Consider the following 20,508-nt stretch of genomic DNA (forward strand, 5'->3'; position numbering starts at 1 on the left):
TTTGCCATGCCAATGGTGATAAAGCTTTTTGGGGCAAGGATGTTGAACTTAAGATTGTTGAATTTGTAAAGTGCTTACAACTTCTTATAATTAACTTGTCCTTGGAAAAAATAGCTATTTTTGAGGCAGAAATATTTTAAAATGTGTTGTTTTAGCTGAAGAACAATCTTTAGCCAAAGGGTATTTAGCAAAGGAGCTTTGGTGATGGTGTTAAAAAATATTTCTTATCTGAGCTGATCCAAATGCATCTTTTCTCCATTTGTGTGTCAAGAGAACACAGAGCAAATGCATGTTATCTGAGTTTATCTAACCAGTTGGAATAAAGTACACAATTCATGTAAGGATAAATGTCAAGAAGAAAAGCTGAAGTATATGTCCAAGCAAAATTTATTAGATGTCTATTCAAGAAAAACACAATGACCTTTGCTTGTAAGAATTTGAAGTCAATTACCTAAAAGCTTGGTATGAATATTTTTCCTTTTAAAATCAGATACAGAGAGTAGAAACATTAATTTTTCTTAAGTATGACAGGCAACAGATATTGAAGTCTTCTCTCATAAATGGCATCAAAGGTAATTATTCATTTATCAGCAAAGCTGCATGCAGTTGACCTAATTTCAAACCCAAAGCCTTTAAAATATAAAGCTGGCTGTGAACTTGACAATAATCAAAGTAGGCTACTCAAAGATGTTTCTTTACCTTCTTCCTAGTGAAATTCCTCTATAATCAGTATTTATATACATTTTAGTTTGGCTGCTAAAATCTTATATTCATAAACTTTTGCAAAAGTGCTATCTTACAGAATCGCACTGTTGAGTCATAATAATGATTTGTGGGAGATGTAAAGGATGCTCTGTTGAAGGTGTTTTAGCTTAGTTTAAATGAAGGATAAAGACCAAATTAGGAAATTCCCCTGTCTTCTCAACAACTAAATAGTCTGTACAAAAAAAAGAGCAAATGTATGTACAAAATTCTAGAGTCTACATACATTGTGAAAAGATCAATCACTGTCCACAGAAGAAATGCTGTAAAAAGTTTTATCTATAAGGTGCTGAAGATCCAAATATGAATAGTTCTTATGCAAAGTCATAAGAAATACAAAGCTAGTTCTCAGGGTATGCGTAATTCAGGCACTGTTAACCACGTTAAATCTTTCAGGTCCTAATATCATCTCGTAGGTTTCTACTTCAGGGCAGAAAATATAACCTGAATGATTTAACATTGTCTCTCAAAAGTGCCTAATGTATTCCGAGGAAATAGTTTACACACACCAGGAAAATCAGGCTCAACATATTCCTGTCCTCAAATGTAGCCAGGATTCTGAGTTCCAGAGAAGAAAAATAATTATCATAGTAAAAATAATTGTATTGATCATAATCCTTACTAAAACCAGCCTTAATACTTGTGATGCTTCCAAAGTACTCTATGTCTATAAAATAATGTGTGAGATTCTTCTACATTTCCATAAAATGTACAACATAGCATATGGATTGTCTGTTTTCATACAATCTCAGATGTGCATGTGTACACACAGTGAAATCTTACCTATGAATATTGCTCACACATACTTTCAAGTGTCTATGTTAGAATAATTCATTGCCTCTGTCACTAACACTGCTTTTATTTAACTTTTATCAGATAAATAAAACACTAAGAGCTCATTGTTCATTATGCTGATTATTACATTTTAATATAAAATAGCAATGCAACTTTACAACACAATAGTTATTTTTTTTTGTAGTCTAGCTAAACCTCTTATATTCTCATGATTATTACCAAAGGCTCTTATTCACTTATTGTTTGCACTTCTAAAAAGTACAAAAAGAAAACCTGCAGGAAAAGACTCCTACTGGAAACTCACATTCAATTCAACAAAATCACACTCATTCGAATTAACTTTCCTACTCTTACTTTAGATTTTGTAATCACTGTGCATATTACAACAGATAAGTGCAGGCAAACAATAGTTGAAGTACAGTTGTCATATCGTGTAAACCAGGACACTAGGCAAACTCGTGAAAGGAAAATATACTGCCAAGCTAAGAAGGTGAAAATGCGAACCACAGCGAGTAGTAAGAAACAATCTTCTGGTTGCCTGAAGGGAGGGCAGCTTCCAAAGTGGACCGGGGAGCCTCCTTGAGACACTTATTTTTTTGCCTCAACTGCTCAACCCTTATTAAGCATAGGGTTTTCTTTCTGATGCCACACACCCACTTTTCCAAGTTTAGAGCAGAAAGCAGGAATATGCACTTTCACACGGAGGCTAATCCACCCATCTCCCCAAGGCGTGGCAGTTCAGTTGCTGGTGGTCTGGTGGCAGGTGGAGATGGTGACGGTGGGTGACTTCTGTTGGAAATGGAAGGCATTACAGCAGGAGCCCTGCGGGATCTCTCAGGCAAGGTTATGCAGATGTGCTGCTGAAATGCGGCATAAATAACCAGGAGAGTGATTCACAGCCTCTTGACATAGTTTCCGGGAAAAGTACCAAAGAATCTGGTTCTTCTAGAGGTTCCTGAAAATAGAAATGATAAAGGAAATGGGTGGGGGATGGGTAACAACCGTGAGATACCAGTTCATCAGTTCAAGTGGGCTTGAAAACTCACTAAGAGAGCAAGCCCTCAGAGTTTGGAAAAGAAGAGAGACTCATTGAAGGGATGGGATGACAGAGTCGGCAGTCTAATCTCTACTGCCTGATGCCTTCATCACTTCTTAAGCTTAAAGGCTTCACTCCCATCAGTTGAGTTGAGTTCAGTTCAGTTGCTCAGTCGTGTCTGACTCTCTGCGATCCCATGGACTGCAGCACGCCAGGCTTCCCTGTCCATCACCAACTCCTGGAGAGCTTGCTCAAACTCATGTCCATCAAGTCGGTGATGCCATCCAACTGCTCCCATCACACCAGGCTAAAGAGAAAAGCTCAGCCTCTTGGTCTGAGGGGAGAGACAGTCTCGCTGAGGAGGTGGGTTTTTAAGAACAAGGATACTTGAGTATGATGGGGCTCCATCACTGAGGCTGCTAGACAGGAGTGAGGAGCGGAAGAGGAAATGCATGTGGGTACAATCTTCTCAATAAAGATGGGGCTGGCCGTGGGATAGGATGGACTGGAAAAGGCCCACACCAAGGCTTGGTTCTGTGAGCAGGAGGTCTGTCACGGCTCCTTAGCACAGTGTAACACAAAAGCTTTATCAGGGATGCCGTCACCACCCAGGTTTGTTATTTCATAGAAGATCGTGCTGAATGCCACAGCATTCATTTACAAATAGCCCTGCCAGGGTCCTTCATAAAATATAGAAAATTTGAACAACTTACCAAATCACTAAAGAAAAAAAGGCAGACCACCGTTAGCGGGCGAGGGTTCTATCATTGGGGAAGTTTCTAATATGAGGAGTAAAACCAAATGCATAAAGGACCATCATGATGATCGCCTTTGGATTCAAATATCATAATTCCTTTGAAGCTTTTTGGAAGAGCAAGTGTACCAAATTCTTCCTTAGGTTTTCCAGCTCATGAAGAGTGAACACAGTCTTTGTACTTCCCTTTCTCATTTACCCTCTAGAGCTTACTGTCCTGGTTTGATGACTGATCTTCTTTATCCCTGTACAGGTAAGCCATTTTACTCTTCTCAGTGGGGAATTAATATAAACAGAGGCAGAGGCTTGTGGCTGCTAATGTGGTCTTTGCTCCTTTATTTCCCCACAGCTGGACTGTCTACAGAAAGCCTTCGTACCTCCATCAGCTGTATCCTTCATCTTCCTACGTCTGTTTCCTTTTTATCTCTTTCCTCTGTGACTTAGTGTATGGTATGCTTGTCTACAAAAAATTTCTCAGAAAACCTCTAGTTTTCTTTCAAGATGGTAAGAATGGGGTTGTTTTGTATGTGGTAAGAATGGAACTTCTCTCTACTTGGACCACATATTGAAGCTAAGGTGGATCAGTGAATTCTTAAGAAAAGCTATGACAAACCTAGATAATGTATTCAAAAGGAGAGACCTCACTTTGCCAATAAAGGTTCCTCTAGTCAAAGTTAAGGTTTTTCCAGTAGACGTGAGAGTCAGACCATAAAGAAGGCTGAGTGCCTAAGAATCGATGCTTTTGAACTGTGATGCTAGAGAAGTCTCCTGAGAATCCCTTGGACAGCAAGGAGATCAAACCAGTCAATCCTAAAGGAAATCAACCCCGAGTCTTCATCGGAAGGACTGATGCTGAAGCTGAAGCTCCAATACTTTGGCCACCTGATGTGAAGAGCCGACTCATTGGAAAAGACCCTGATGCTGGGAGGGATTGAGGGCAGGAGGAGAAGGGGGCAACAGAGGATGAGATGGTTGGATGGCATCACCAACTCAATGACATGAGTTTGAGCAAGCTCTGGGAGATACTGAAGGACAGGGAAGCCTGGCATGCTGTAGTCCACGGGGTCACAAAGAGTGGGACACAACCGAGTGACCGAACAACAATGAAGGGCACCTCCAGCAGACCTAGTCAAGCATGAGTTGTTCATTTCGTCTGTTTTCTCAGATTAGATCCTCACTGCTGATGACCAGCATTCTGTGCTGAATAGAATATTCGTGTTTCTCATCTAGGGGACAGCTCGTTGTTGTTCTCAGATCTCAGCCTTTACTGATTGGTGCTATTTAGAGAAATCTTCTTTCAGTTAACTTGGAAATAAAACCAGCAGGAAACCACATATACCTGAAGCAGTAATACTAAATTCTATTCAAAATGCAGTTGCCCTAGGATTACATAATGCATATGGATGTGTGAAAGATAAAGGCATTATGAAATCAAAGAAAGCTTGACTATCACATCCAACCATGCACGGGAGCAAACATAAGCAAATTATAAAATGGCCAAATGCCTGAAAGGAAATGTACACATACCCACAAACCATCCATCATCACATTTTTCCATCACATCAATGACATCACTTTCTCTGAGCTCCAGCTCATCTTCATTCCTAGGAGTATAGTTATACAGAGCCTGAAACCTTAAACAAGACAAATGCACGTGTTAAAAAATTTTTTTGCACTTCTATGAAACTACCGAAAGAATATAATATTTATTTTACTTTGAACCTATCCTTAACATATTAATTAGGTAGTATAAGTTTTTGGTAAGGTTGTAAAGTAAGTAGAGGTAGTTAAGTTTTCATAAGAATTAGACCACTCTAACAGCATTTCAGAACTCACAATGAGGACAATTTATGGGAGATTCTAATATTCATGAGTTGTATTAAAACATTTTAACATTTATAAATTTGATCTGCACTTCAATTGTACAGTCATAGATAGCTATCATTTGGACATTAAAAAATAATACAGACCCTAAGAGAAGTGGTATGTGTACTTTTCAGCTATATAAAACAAGAAGGAATTATGGTTTTAGCCATATTCAGAAGCAAGGAACTGCAACTTGCAAGTGGAATTTTCAAATGATTCTAAATTGAGATGTACAAAATGTCTCAGATAAAGCTTTTATATTGCTATATGGAAATTACTATAAAAGAGAAGTTTATTTTTTTTTCCTGGGAGGAAGTCTTTAAAATAGTTTAATTTCGTAGTTTGCATCAGTGTAAGTGGTGATCTCAAGCAGTAGATTTAGAGACATAAGTTCTTTTTTAAAAGGTCTTGGAAAAATTGTGCTTAATGTAAAAACTCTCTCTTGAAATAAATGTATGTAAAAGTATTACTGAATGAATGCTGCCACTTTTCTTTCTTTCTTTGAATTCTTTGAGAGCATATATTTTGGTGGCATCAATCAGTAATAAACTCAGAGAATTGGGGGTAATAAAATAGCATGCATATTAATATGGACTGGCATTTTGGAAGGACACTGATTCTAACAGTTTAGAGGGTCAGGAAGTATTTGATATGCAGTTAACATGAAAATGACATATTACTACTAAAATATTACCAGTATTGTGAGGGGGATTTTTTTTTTTTTTTAAGTTAATGAATTTGTTTCTGCTGTTCTTCTTAACAGTTAACGTGATTTTGGAAAAGTAGGAAATAAGAACCACATTTCAGGGCACTTTGGATTTTTTCACGCCAACTTTAAAAGGCTGATAATATTGGATATTGCTCAGGAACAAGAATGATTTGTTTTGATTACTTCATTCAGTCAAGAGAATAATCCTTTGGTAGAACAAAACTATTCCCTCACCTGAACTCAAATGTCATGTGACAAATCAGAGACAGGCTGCATTGGCTTCTCTAAACTTTTCAGGATGGGGGAGGAGGGAGTCTGGATAAAGCTGGACTGGGGGAGGGTGTACTGGGGAAAGACCTGGTAAGAAGATGTGTCTAACAGCCTCACCTAGAAAACATTATCTTCTCTGGCCTGAGAGCAAAGCCTGGAATTCCAATGTTAGAGATTTCTTCCCCTGTTAACATTGTTTTCTCTGGGTAAACCTTTTTAGCCACTTGGGGTTTTGAAGTCTTCTACAGAGAAAGGATTCTGCTTGTGGGGAAGGGCTAAGAAAGATAGCCTAAATCCTAGAGCAGTGGCAAAATAGGGAGGTCTTGAGTACCAACATTCCTGAATTTGGATGTTTGCATGGGGCCAGCCCTGGTTGGAGAGGTCGGATTATTTTATTGTTTGATTTGAAGATGCCCAGGTGAAGGAATGGTACCTTTTGTCCATCCCTGGGGGAAGCTAGTCTCACCACCGTTCCTTTTCTGGTCTCACGTTTGAGGGAGATAGGCATTCCTGGGCTGCCAAGTCTATGAATATACATTGCATCTCTCACTTTGGGAAACACTGGATCTCTTCAGGCTTCAGCCTTGACCCAGGCCCATCTCCAACCACTCCCAGAAATGAGCCTATTTAAGGCCATAAATCCCAGCTGCTTGAAGAATCTCAAGGTCCCAAGAGTGAAAAAAAAAAAAATTGGCACGAACTCCTACTTCACTTTAACATGATGAAAACCAGCGTGCTTGTGAAAGTTTACTTACCATTCTGGTTTAATTAGACCACAAAAAAAAAAAAAAAAATTGGAAGTTTCATGGAAACATAAACAAACCTTTCAGAAATACTCCTGCCTCTGTTGGCTTTCAAAATCAGTTTTGCACGACAGGAAATGCAGTCGAATTACAATTAAAAAAAAAAAAATGCTGTTTTGAAGGATGTGTTGGTGAGATGAATGATGGTGGTGGGGCCAGGATGCCTCAGAAAGAAATTTGTCTTTAAAACAGAAAATGCTCGGCCAATCATGAAACTCTGTCTATAACTTGCAGCTTTTTCTGTAACATATTTTACCATACTTCTGAATTGGAGTGACATGATAACATTTTGTTCCTATTTTCAATCAAAACCTGTTTCTTAAATGAAAGAGATTAAGTGATACCCTGCAGTCCATGGGGTCACAAACAGTCGGACATGACTGAACGACTGAACAACAAGCAGCTATACTTGGCATTGTAATCAAATAGAAACTTAATAAAGAATTTTTATAATGTTCAAAGCGGGACATTGAAAATGTGCCCTCTCCCACCTGTGAGCTCATAAACACATGCGAGTATTAACTCCGTATGATATGAAACAGAGTAATATCACCTATATCCTAATTCATAAATTGATTAAAAGCTTCTAATATAATGCATTGATGATGCAGGGCAGTAAACCTAATCAGTCTTGGATTTATTCTCTGTGATTCATCTCATAGTCAGTTGTGTAAAAAAGAACACAAAGTCAACCTTTAGACTTAAAAGGATTATATTTAAACTTTTTTTTCCCCCAACTAAATGAAATTTTAAATGATTTGTTCCTCCAAACCTTTTCTTTTCATTAACAAAAATTTCTTTCTAGCTGTACCCAGTGAGAGCTAGTTTGGGGTTGGGAGATGGCTTCTGAGACCTGTGCTTTTAGCTAAGCACCAGGTATGTGAGCAGTGAGGAGGGACCAATGGCTGGGAGATCGCCAGGCCCTGCTGGATTGCTCTGCTCCAGCCTGGCGTGCTGAAGTCCACGGGGTCGCAAAGAGTCGGACTGAGCGACTGAACTGAACTGAACTGAGGGGAGTGGAGCTTGGCCAGCCAGCAGGGGGCGCATTATGTGTCCTCAGGTCAGCCCGACAAGGTTTAGCCCTGTACCCGCGCCTTCCCTGGGGCTCCCTCCTGACTCAGAGAGGCAACAGCCAACAGGAAGTGGATAACCTCTGACTGTCTTCCTAGGGCAAAATGGAACAGAAAGACAACCTTAAAGACAGTATGTGACACCTTCAGGGTTGGTTTGACTTAGTATCAGTAGGTGGGGATTTGAAAGAAAGTGTGAAAAGGCATTTATTTTCCTGGTCCTCTGGGTAGTAAACATCACGTAACTTAAACAGTGCATGTTTTAAGACTGCCATTTCCAACATTCTGGAACTTCGGAATTATGTCACTAACTTATCACTATAGGTCTACTTTGACATTCTCTTGCTTTTCAAATATGTATAAAAACAATGTTAGAACATTTTCAGTGTCTTTAAGGCTGCAGTTACTAGAATCTACATGCTGAGTTAGAACAGGGAGAGAGACAGATTCATAAATCTTAGGAATCACTACAGCATTGGAAGGTTTTTCGAGTGCATAAATCAATCTTTGCAAAATCATGGATTTTTTTTCAAAAGTAGCTTCTGTTCTCTGTTGTGAAAGATGGAAGTTATTGCAATTACTCTTAATCAGGGAGGTCTTATCTCATGTTAGTTACTCTGGTCTCTTTCATGTGCAAAGTTGTACCATCCTCGCTTATGGTACATCAATGGTCTGTTTTGTGGGTCAAGGTTAGTCTCAAATTTAGAAGATAAGAAGAATACTTACGGTTCCCCCCCACCTTGAATGTTTTCATGAGTAAACACAGGACGCTGTGGCTGAAATGAAATGATTTTCAATGTAATCAATGCTTAAACTGGTACTAATTAAAAGATAATTTGGATAATGGCATGGCACTTTTCTTGACATTTAATATTTCCTGTTGTAAAAAACCAAGAGGAAGAAAAGAAAAACCAAATAAAGGGTTTCTACAGGATTCATAATTAAAATATTTTGAAGGGTGCTTTAAATTAAGTCGAAATAACCAAAGTTCAAATGTTTGAAACATATCTGCAGTCTCGTCTGCTCAAGCTTTAAGGAAGACTCAGGGCTCAGTCCCATTGATTTTTCAAAGGCCAGGAACATGGCAAGAACATAGACACCAAATAACTAGACTGGGGAGTCTGGACATCTTCATTCAACCTTATTCTTCAGCATTTTCTCAAACAAGCAAAAAATAAACCACATGTAGTCTTAACAGCAAAGTATCCACATTCATTCTAATATACTTTTCCTTCACAGACAACATTTTCACATACGGTACAGAGGAACATGTCAAGAGGCAGACATGCCATGCTACATTTGAATTAACACTCTCTGTTCTCAATGTGGAGGAAACACATGCATTTTTAAAAACAGAAAACAGAGAGTTTTAAATTGCATGTAACAAACAATATCCAGGTAACACGTAACATTTTACCTGAGAAGAGAAATATTGGTAGAAATTCCCAGTGCACTGAACTCTCAAAAGAGTTTCCTTTCTTTTTAAACTAAGCATCAAGACCAGTATCTGTAATAGATACTTATAATATTGGAAATGACAAGCCTTTGAATCCCATATATCCACATAAATACTTCAATGAATGAAAGTTAACACGTTTGTTGAATATGTAAACTCAATGTCATTTATACCAACTGTCTAAATGTTACCTTTTAGAGGGGGAAAAAAGCATCACAGTTCATTCACAACACACTTCAAAACCATTCTCTTATAAATGATGGCTACGTGGTAAAAAATAAATCAGAATCTGAATGACAAATTGCATGGCAATTATCAAAGTAATTCCTTATTGATGATTAGATTTTAGATCCATGACATTAGACGTCAGGGTCAGTTCCTGGATCCTGGAGTTATAAATGGATAACTGAGAGACTGGGAATTCCCCCCTGCAAACTGTCCATCGAAACCCCTCTGGTTCAAGAATGGAGGGTGACTCTGGGGTTTCTTTCAGTCTACGAGTCTATAACCTGCTCCCTTCCTGCATTCTTTATCCATTCCCTTCCCATCCAAGCTGTCTGTCTAGCATAGAAGACTAGATGCTTGTTACTATACTACTAAAACTTCAAGCTTTCAATTAATAGTAATTGGAACCTACTATTTACCAGCCATATTCTTAGAAATTTCACTCAACAGTCTATGCATGGAATATATAAGTGTAAGATTAAAGAGTGGATAAAAATTGTTGAACACATGTATGGCTTAAGAGTATAATACTTAGACTGTACATAAATATAAAATAACTAACAATGTATTTATTATTAAAATTATAAAATATACTATTTAAAGATTGATTAAGACTAAATCAATTTAAATAAAGAGGTAAACTTAAGTCATTCTTAAGCCTACATTTCTTCAAGTTTTCATTCAATCATATATATATGATATATTACATATATATCTTATATAATTTTATGCAGAAATAAGATTTGTATTTATCAGTTGCTATTTATGTTTTGTAATAATTTCCAGTCTCCTTTTCTCAGTCTTCTTTTTCATTTTAAATCACTGCAGAATAATGTTCCCTCACATATGTATATATATCTTTTTTGATTGTCTTAGTCATCTCTCTCTCTTTTTTGCTTTTGAAATTAAGATTGATCTTGCCTTTTTCACTATCATAAATATCAAAGCTATAAACATTTTTATACAAAGAGATATTTTCTTCTTTTGAGCTATTCCTTAGAACACATTTCCAGGAGTAAGATTTCAGGCCAAAGATTATGCATTCAAGCCACATGATGTTGAAAATGCTGGTGTTAGTTACTCAAAAATATTACATTTAAAAATGCAACTTAAAAACATCTAAAATGCCATATTTCAAATCTCCTACCAAGATAGCTACTAATTCTCTCACACACAAAAAAATCACAGGGCCATTTACAATGTATAACAAAGTTATAATTAGGAAAATAGTATATGTTCTTGCTTTAAGAGAAAATGTTTTGTAAAATGTATTTCATTGTGCTCTAAAAATGGCATGCCTATTTTCACACTTTTAAACCATTCTAATATTTCTGAGTTGAGTGAAAGCTTCACTCCTACATCGTGGCATCAGCGCTTGGTAAAACTGGTTGGTCTAATTTCATTGCTGCCTCTGTTAAAATGTGAATACAGCTTTAAAATCAGATTGTTAATATTGAAAAAATTTACTTATTACAACCCGTATAGCACTTTTCCAGTGTTGTCATTATAGTTCTACTAGTTTAATTTCTTTAATTCAACTCCTCTCCTAAATCATTTAAATGAACCATCTCTTTGCTAATTATGAAAGTCAGGCTTTTACCAGAATCATGTGGCTACCTTAATTCCAGAGGCCTGTGTGTCTTAATTCGTGTTCCTGGGTGTGTCAGCCAGTAACGTCCTTGTTTTTTAACCAGTCTCTCCCAATACTTCCTTCATATCCTTTAAAGGACCCACCCCCACTTTTTTTTTTTCCCCTGGACACTGGTTTTCTATACTGTTCACATACTCAGGCCAGGATTTATCACTGCTTTTATTAGCAGAGAAGTTCTGTATCTATTATAATAGAGAGTTTTAGAACTTTTCTGAGGTTACCTTTGATAGGACTCATCTCTGTGTGAATGTGGACACCTGGGAACCAGTTTGGAGGAAAGATGACCAGTTACACCAACTGAAATAATTTATTTTAGAAGTATTTGGTCAACAGAGGAGTGAGCAGTATAGATACTTGTGAGGGCACACTTGTGTCTTTCTGGCATTGGCAGTGACTAACTGTGTGACCTTGGATACGCACCTCAGTTTCCTTATTGCTGAAATCAAGGAGTCAGACATGATGATGGTTTAGGTCATGTCCCCCCTGCTGCTGCTGCTGCTAAGTCGCTTCAGTCGTGTCCGACTTTGTGCGACCCCAGACACAGCAGCCCACCAGGCTCCCCCATCCCTGGGATTCTCTAGGCAAGAACACTGGAGTGGGTTGCCATTTCCTTCTCCAATGCATGAAAGTGAAAAGTGAAAGGGAAGTCGCTCAGTCGTGTCTGACTCCTAGCAACCCCATGGACTGCAGCCTACCAGGCTCCTCTGCCCATGGGATTTTCCAGGCAAGAGTACTAGAGTGGGGTGCCACTGCCTTCTCCCATGTTCCCCTTAGGGAATCCATAAAGGAATCCACATTTCCACAGATGTCTCTCCCTTGTTACCCATTCAATTGTCAGAGAGCTGTGACAACTGATGTTGGTTAATTTCCAAGTGTCTCTGTCACATAAAAGCAATTAATTTTAAAACAATAATTAAACTTCATTTTTCAGATCAGCAAACCAAGGCCCAAAGAAAATTTCTTAATACCACAAACAGGTAAGAAGAAGGAACTGAATTATAATTTGACTCTATATTGGATTAAAGGATTCACTGGTGGCTCAGACAGTAAAGTGTCTGCCCACAATGCAGAAGACCGGGGTTCTATCCCTGGGTTGGGAAGAGCGCCTGGAGAAGGAAATGGCAACCAACTCCAGTACTCTTGCCTAGAAAATTCTATGGATGGAGGAGCCTGGTGGGCTACAGTCCATGGGGTTGCAAACAGTTGGACACGACTGAGCGACATTCACTTCACTTCACTTCACATATTGGATTAAAGATGACTATGATGGAATAGTGTGGGCTTATTAAAGTCACATCTTAATTTCTTCCTTTAGGCAAGTGTTTATGTTCTGTGTGGATATTCAACTGAACTGTTGTGGGAGGCTGTCTTTTGCTTTCCCCCTCCTGATGTTGAAACTGGGCACAAAGCTTGAGGCAAAGACCTGTGTCTGCACTCTATTGCTCCCTAATGGTGAGTAATGGCAGCAACATGTTAAAAAGTGTTAATGCCTGGACAGCTCTTGCCAAGTTCCTTCAGCCTGGAGTCATTTTGAAAGGCTATTTTAAAGACCACAGAGCGATGTGGAATAGATATCATCTGTGTTTCTGACCTGTCTCAGATTTTAAATTCTGAGAAAGGATCAGTCTTTAGCCACCAGTATTTTCGGTCTGTGTTCATTTGTATTTTCACTATCTGCTCAGGCATTTCTATTACTCATAACTTCTTAGTGGTTTTGTGATAAATATAGAACCAGATACATTAGTGACATTCAAGGCTTCCCTGGTGGCTCAGTAGGTGAAGAGTCCGCCTGCAATGCAGGAGACCTGGGTTGGATCCCTGGGTCGGAAGATCCCCTGGAGAAGGAAATAGCAACCCATTCCAGTATTCTTGCCTGGAGAATTCCATGGACAGAGGAGCCTGGTGGGCTACAGTCCATGGGGTCACAAAGAGTCAGACACGACTAAGTGACTTTCACTTCACAATGAGTCTTAAGCGCACAATAAAAATTAGAAAATTCAATGAAACATGATATTTTTGTAGAATCCTAAATATTAGCTTTTTCCTTGACAATGTAGCAATCTCTTTTTTCTCTCCTAATGTAGCTATTTTTTAGTGATGTCAAAAGCAGATACAAGAGAGACAGGTTTTAAACACATGCTAATTTCAAAGCCAGAACCAACCACAAACCACTGCTCATAAGAAAGCTGGTTTGAAATATCCTAAATCTCCGGTATCAGTAAAATATATACTTTTCTAGTTCAGATAATAAGTCTGTCCTGAAATTAGATAATTCTTACATAAATATTGACCATTACTTTAAATACTAGTGTGGGAAAAATCTTGGAGAGACCTATAAGCAGTTCTAGAGTTCTTTTTTTTTTTCCCCCCAGAAAATGTTAGGTGTGGTACTTTCCAAGCAGAATTAGATGAAATTCTCTTAATAACAGTACCATGTTTATAAATGTATTTTTCTTTCTTATATTATACAATTGTTTTAATATTTAAATTATTTTTAAATTGCAAAACACAACTTTTCATAAATCTAAAGAATATAGAATATTTGTATTTCATACAAACATGTATAATAAAACATATAAGCATATAATGTAAAAATCTGGCAAAGAAAAAACTTAAGATGACCCAAAGCATACCATCTCACTGACCCAAGGAGGTTTATGGATGGGCCATATTAATTTTGGAAAATGCTTTTTTTTTTGGTTCTGGAAAGCCCTTCCATGAGACTTTTTTCCTAGTCAACATTCCTCATTTTCTATGGCAACAACAAATCTCTGCCTCAGAAGCAAAATCAGGTCTTACTATGCAAAGCAAAAAGCACAAAAATGTCCTAAACACAGAGAAGTATCTACATTTCTAAAAAACAGAAAAGGAAATCTTTGCCATCAAGCCCTTAAAAGCCTGAAGAACCACAACTTCATCATGTGATGAAATGTGAGACTGAACCAGCATCCATTAAAATAGAAATGGGAAAGGACTGACTTATGCAGAGATGAAAATTCTCAAACTCCTCCACTGTCATTCTCAGAACTGATGGCACCAGTTAGAATCAATTTATTTTCAAGGGCTGTTGATGCTACAGATCTAAGTAGTCAAAGGGAATGTAATCTGACCTTTAAGTTCATTCAAAGCTCTCAAGAGGCTGGGAGACCCTTGGAGCCCAGAGAAGTAGTGTTGGCTTGAAAGGGTCATGGAGCGAATGCAGCACATGCCAGCAGAGCAAGAAGATATTTTACAACAAGGATCATGGATTAAAGGAAATCCAAATAAACTGAACAACCCAGAAGCAAACATGCCCTGAAGGGTGTAAGTTCAGTATGTGATTGGCAGCAGCTTTATTCTTTGCACTAAAAATAGTGATGGGAGAGCGATGATTTACACGAGATAGGGGGATAGAAGACAACATGTACCACGCCCTTTTGTGTACAGAGGAGAATTGGGACATGTCTTTTTGGCTTTTGGAAGGCTTGCACACAAGCATAAAAGAGAAGCACACTGCCCACAGGACGCAGGATAGGATTTCCGTGTCTGTTCATCAGATAGCTGTTCATCAATAGATCATCTCCTTTCAAGGGTACGTCCAGTCCTACTTCCCTGGCAAAGTACAGCAATGACAACTAAGGAAGAGCCAGCCCACCGAGGGCGGAGGGGTGGCCAGGAGCCTGGCTCAAGGCGGGGCGTTCTGACCCTACCCTGTGGGAACCGCCAAGCCCTCTGACAGGGGAGCCGGAGGTCCTCCTGGACATCACTGGGCTACGCGGAGGCTTACCCAGGACAAATACCTCGCTTTTAAAATCAGCCTGGAAAAGCCATAAGAAGTTGATTAGTTCTCGTCTTCATTATCCAGCCTTCAGAGGAGCTTTCTGGTTTCTTTTTTGTTCCCCCCCATGCACACACAGCATGCCAAACTCCCGAATAACAGAGCCGGAAGGTTAACAGTCTGCAGACAGCTCGCCTGGTGGCCCAGAGTTTTCACTGCACAAGCATCAGTTGCTGCTTTAATAAGGAACTCACGGGCAGAGCAGTGCGACATTTATGGAGGGAAACTGGTATAGGGAAGATGTCTGAATGTAATATGCATGGCTAATGGAACAAGCGGAGAGACATTTATGGAAGGAAATTGGTATAGGGAAGATGTCTGAATGTAATATTGCATGGCATGCAATATGCACCTGCAAGGAGTTTATGTCTATTGAAGTGCTTAACGATTGGTTTCAAGAGACTCTCAGATCTGGCCTCTTTTCTTTGTGTTTGTTTGAATAGATCCAAGGTACGATCCAGGGACATTTCACTTAATATCCATCAGATTTCATAGATGGTGTCAATCATTTGTCAAAGGCAAATTTTCTAGTAAGACACATATGAACAAAATATGGCTTTTATGGAGGAAATGGTGAAATATAATTAAATTCAGAATACTGTTCTAACTCCCAACGCCTTGTGACTGTTTCCATGGTCCTTCAAAGTAACATTTTTTAAAACAACAGTGAAAAAGCTAACCTTTCTTGGGTGCCTGTCTGATTTTCTGTCCATTCATGGACTGAACCTAGCAGTGTATTGTCTAGTATTTGATTTGGCTTATGGGAACCTTGGGCTTCCCTGTTGGCTCAGATGGTAAAGAATCTGCCCACAATGCAGGAGACCAGGGTTTGATCCCTGGCTCAGAAAGATCCCCTGGAGATCTTCCCTGGAGAAGGGAATGGCAACCCACTCAAGTATTTTTTCCTGGAGAATTCCATAGACAGAGGAGCCTGAAGGGCTGCAGTTCATGGGGTCACAAAGAGTTGGACATGACTAACACTGTACTGTACTATGGGCACTTTAGCGGGACTAAAGGACTTTTAAATAAAAGCATGTGGTTTTCTCAAATTTCATAATAGTAATGATTGACCTCCTATCTTCAGTCTCTGGGGATGAAATGCATCAGACGCTTTTCGTTAAGTCTTGGGGCAGAGAATGCTTCACATTATCCAGTATCCATTCTCTTCTTTGTCATCCCAGTAATGGAATCCTGAACGTCAGGTAGGCACACGGCCATTCTGAATAAAGTCTATTTTCTAGCCTTCCTTGTATCTAGATGTGCTCATGTGATAAGTTCTGACAGATGGGATGTGTGCAATTACTAGCAAATGTCCTTCAAGAAAGAAGGCATAAGCTCCCCTCCTCTTTTCTCCTTCCTGCTAGCTGGTTTGAGGAAGGGACTGTTGGAGCTGCTGCAGCCACTTTGGACCACCAGCTGGAAGGTTTTCATTGAGCATGGTGATTTGCCAAAATAAAATGGAGTCTCCTGATGAATATAGAGCAACATACCAATCCTGGATGCCCTACATTTATGCATAAGAAATATATACTTCTACCTAATTATTTTGAGTTTTTGGCACTGCAGCTGCCCCAATCTTGACTAATACGAGGTTTCTATAAACATCAAGAGTTATAGAAAAAAAAAAAGTAGCATTGGAATGATGTGGATAAACAGCTGGAAAGATCATTTGAACATATTAGGAAGAATCAGGGCTTAATTTCATGCTGGAAACTGTGTTCAAGGGGATTACCTTCTGCTGGGATGGCTTTAAGGTGAGGAGACTTCCTTATGGTACCGTAATAACTGAGTTTCTTGGGGGGGAAAAAAAAACACGAAGAGTCTTTCTATCTCTTTACAAAGCACTTCCACTGCAGTTTGAATCCATGGGCTAGATGGATTTTTACAAAAGAGTTTTACATAGAATTGGAAGTTCAACTTACATCAAAGCTGATGATTATAATAATTCTTTTTTGCGAAAAAGCATTATTTTCAAAAAGATGCTCAAAGACTAGAAAAATGTTGGATTCTGATTTACGTATCAAATTCATAATTTATATGTACATTTCAGTCTTCTGTAATCTATAAAGTGGTGGCAACTTTTACAAATGATTTTGCATTGCATGTGACAGACTTACATTATCTCAGAAAATACTTTAGAAGACTAAAACTGCATTAAATTAATATGGGTTAGGTAAAATAGTGGTTGATGAGTATTGATAAAAATGTTATAATGATTTCATGCATACTATAATATGCCTACTAAAACATTACTGCCATTTTATTTTCTCTTTGTTTTTAGTGGTAGGTTATTTTTCTTCTTTGTAACGAGCCTAATTTTTAACATTCTTGGAACAAGAGAACTAGGAAGCCTTCTTAAAGGATTCACATCAATTTTTACTGTGTCAGATGTGGATTAAACCATAATAATGGCCTAAAATTTGTAGTTGATTCAATTTGTATCTACACTTACAAGCATAAATTCAGTTGACTTGTATTCTTTCTATGAATAAAAAAATTGACTTATAAGAGTCTCAAAAAACTCAATAGGAGATTAAAATTAACATTTGCTCTCAAATAAAAGGAGAAAAATAACTATTTTTCTGGAATTAATTATTTAAGTATTCTTTGAAAACATAGTTACTATGAATATCTCCATGGTCTCATATCATTTTATGAACTGAGACATAAAGAATGTATGAGATGAGCTTGGTTCTTGCAGGAGAATAAACCTGTTTAAATTCTGGTTTTGTCCTTGACACTACAACAGTGAGTGTTCCATCTCTCTAAATTAGAGAACTCCGATTCTCAAGTTACTTGCCCACTTATTGGCTAACCGATTGGCTGAAGAACAGGTAGGGAAAGGCAAGGAATAAATATTTTGGCTCTAAAAGAAAACCACACACATACACACAGAGAAGGCAAATTCTTAGTCTTATACCTTATCTAAAGAATTATTATTATTTAAAAAATTTCCTAATTATTTCCTGCCAGCTAAGATAAAACCTCAAAGGGCAAAGAACAATTAGTCTTTAAAATATATTACATCCCGCCCCCCCTAAAAAAGATTCCTTTTCTAAGTAAGATAAAATTCACATAGATGGACTATTTTGGTGGATAGATTCGGTGATTGGGGTTTGGAAGATTGCATAAATGGCATTTCTTAGGTGTTGGTGCTTTCTCCTAATAGTTCAAAAACATGAGCCTACCAGAGCCTTCGTTTTGTTTCATTTTTTACTTATCTGGAGAGGCTCTCATTTCAAGTGGAGAAGATTGCATGCAAGGATGAGTCATTATCTGAAGTCCTTTTGTGTAAAGGAAAAGGTTTTGAGGATCGTTCTGAACACAGAAGTAGAACTTTTCTGTGATGGATTGATATCATGTTGTGGTTCTCATTAAATGTCTTTCCAAGGTCAGTCATTAATTGTGTTAAAAATCTTTTATCATGGTATCCTAAGAGGGAGTTAAACACCAGCAGAGCCGCCCGCCGGCCTGCAAGTCTCAGAGCTGGATGCTTTGTTAACTGCTACAAAAGAAGCCTCCTTCCCACGTCCTCATTAGTTTCCTGCAATTTTGTGGAAGAGCAAAAGGCTCAAGACAGTCAGTTCAAGATCATCCAACCCTCAGGCTCTGCTGAACCTGCTGATTAGCTAGGAAACTCAGGAGGCAACGAGCCACTAAGATGTGATGGAAGATGACAGGCACATAGCTGATGCCTTTAAATGGGATGGTTCTCCTGCTGATTCTCAACTTAAAAAAAGAAAAAGTCTAATGATCACCTTTTATTACTATACAAAGTTTAGCTTGTTTTTCTCCTCACTCTTATGTATAGCTGCTATGCAAATGTATCTTTCAAATTTTCAGACAGAGGCCATGCTAATGATGTTAAAAGTTAGCAACCAATATTGAATGACTTTTTAAATCTTGTAAGATGACATGAATCTAAAGACATACATTTAATTAATGAAGTTCATTGAAAGACATGCAATAAACCACACTCAAGATGCAGTTACCTTTAATTGTGGTGAACTTATCTCCTGTTGGTAAGAGTATTTAGGGAGGAGCGGAGATGAGTAGGGCTGGGTAGGCTGAGAGAGTGTGGGGACCAGGTCAGAGACAGTGGCCAAGGAGGAATGAAAGGGAGGGGAGGAAAGCAGACAGCTGGAAAAAGATGTAGACACTCGATGTCCCGAAGAGAATGAAGATGGCTTAAATATTGAGGAAAGACAAGATGTGATTATGCTTGTGTCCAGAATGAGGAGGTTACATGCTTTTTAGAGAATCCCCCCCCCCCCCCCCCCACACACACCTAAATATATTTAAAGTTACTACATACCCTAGGTGTGTGACATTTATGACCACTTCTTGCTTTGAAAGCACTAACTTCTGAATTTGATTCAAAATTCCCAGTGGGTTTGATCAGTTTTATTTTTCTGATATGAGGGGCTGGAGATCAGAATTCCCATAGTCTACAATTTTATAAGGTATTTGTGAGGTGGGGCCTTCTAACCATGAAGGGAAAAAAGTGTAAAACCCTGCAATGACTGTCTGTAACTTGCTTGTGAAGTAGATCGCAATTTATGAAGAGTAGGTTTGTTACAAAGCTAGGCAAGTTAGGACCTCTGTGCCTGTGTGTGCTTGTTGGGAACTGGCTGTGAAACTCAGCACCCCCTTTCTGAACACCACACCCGTGGTGCTGCCTGCAGCCTGCAGCAGCAGTTCCTGGGAACCAAGCCACATATCTAATCACATCTTAAAACTGTTTAAATTGAAGGGAAAATAAGTTATTTAAGTAGTGACTTAAAAATATTTTTGATTTACTGCAATGAATGGCCTCTATTACTAAAAAGTGTGTTTATTTTATACAAATGCAGGCATGGCTGGGTTCTTTGTCCAGTTGACATTTCTCACCTGGTTGGGGAACTGCCAAGACTCAGGGTTTTGTGGCTGTCCAGTGACCTAATGGACACTTAACATCGTTTAATCCCAAGAATACCCCATATAGACCAAATACCTCTATATTTGTTATTGGTAAGGTCTTAATAGGAAATTATGAGGTTTTAAAAATGATTTTCATAATGTAAAAATGTTTCAAATAAATGAAATGCACAAGAAAAAAACTGTCATTTTAAAAGATTTCTACTAATGCATATATATGGAATTTAGAAAGATGATAACAATAACCCTGTGTACGAGACAGCAAAAGAGACACTGATGTATAGAACAGTCTTATGGACTCTGTGGGAGAGGGAGAGGGTGGGAAGATTTGGGAGAATGGCATTGAAACATGTAAAATATCATGTATGAAACGAGAT

General features: G+C 38.4%; 1 protein-coding gene across 18 annotated transcripts in view; it reads right to left on the reverse strand.

The window, feature by feature from the left end:
- Positions 1–369: 369 nt before the first annotated feature.
- The window catches only part of SORBS2 (sorbin and SH3 domain containing 2), a 213,000-nt gene continuing 192,861 nt past the window's right edge, over positions 370–20,508 (reverse strand). For all 18 annotated transcript variants that reach the window (XM_010835788.1, XM_010835789.1, XM_010835797.1 and 15 more), the window contains 3 exons: positions 8,792–8,841; positions 4,875–4,981; positions 370–2,512 (listed from right to left, as the gene is read on the reverse strand). In XM_010835788.1, the coding sequence (XP_010834090.1) occupies positions 2,451–2,512; positions 4,875–4,981; positions 8,792–8,841 (219 nt within the window). In that variant the 3' untranslated portion in view covers positions 370–2,450. The remainder of the gene's footprint in view (positions 2,513–4,874; positions 4,982–8,791; positions 8,842–20,508) is intronic.

The sequence above is a fragment of the Bison bison genome, unplaced genomic scaffold (assembly GCF_000754665.1).
Source record: "Bison bison bison isolate TAMUID 2011002044 unplaced genomic scaffold, Bison_UMD1.0 scf7180017864050, whole genome shotgun sequence".
Classification (NCBI taxonomy): domain Eukaryota; kingdom Metazoa; phylum Chordata; class Mammalia; order Artiodactyla; family Bovidae; genus Bison; species Bison bison.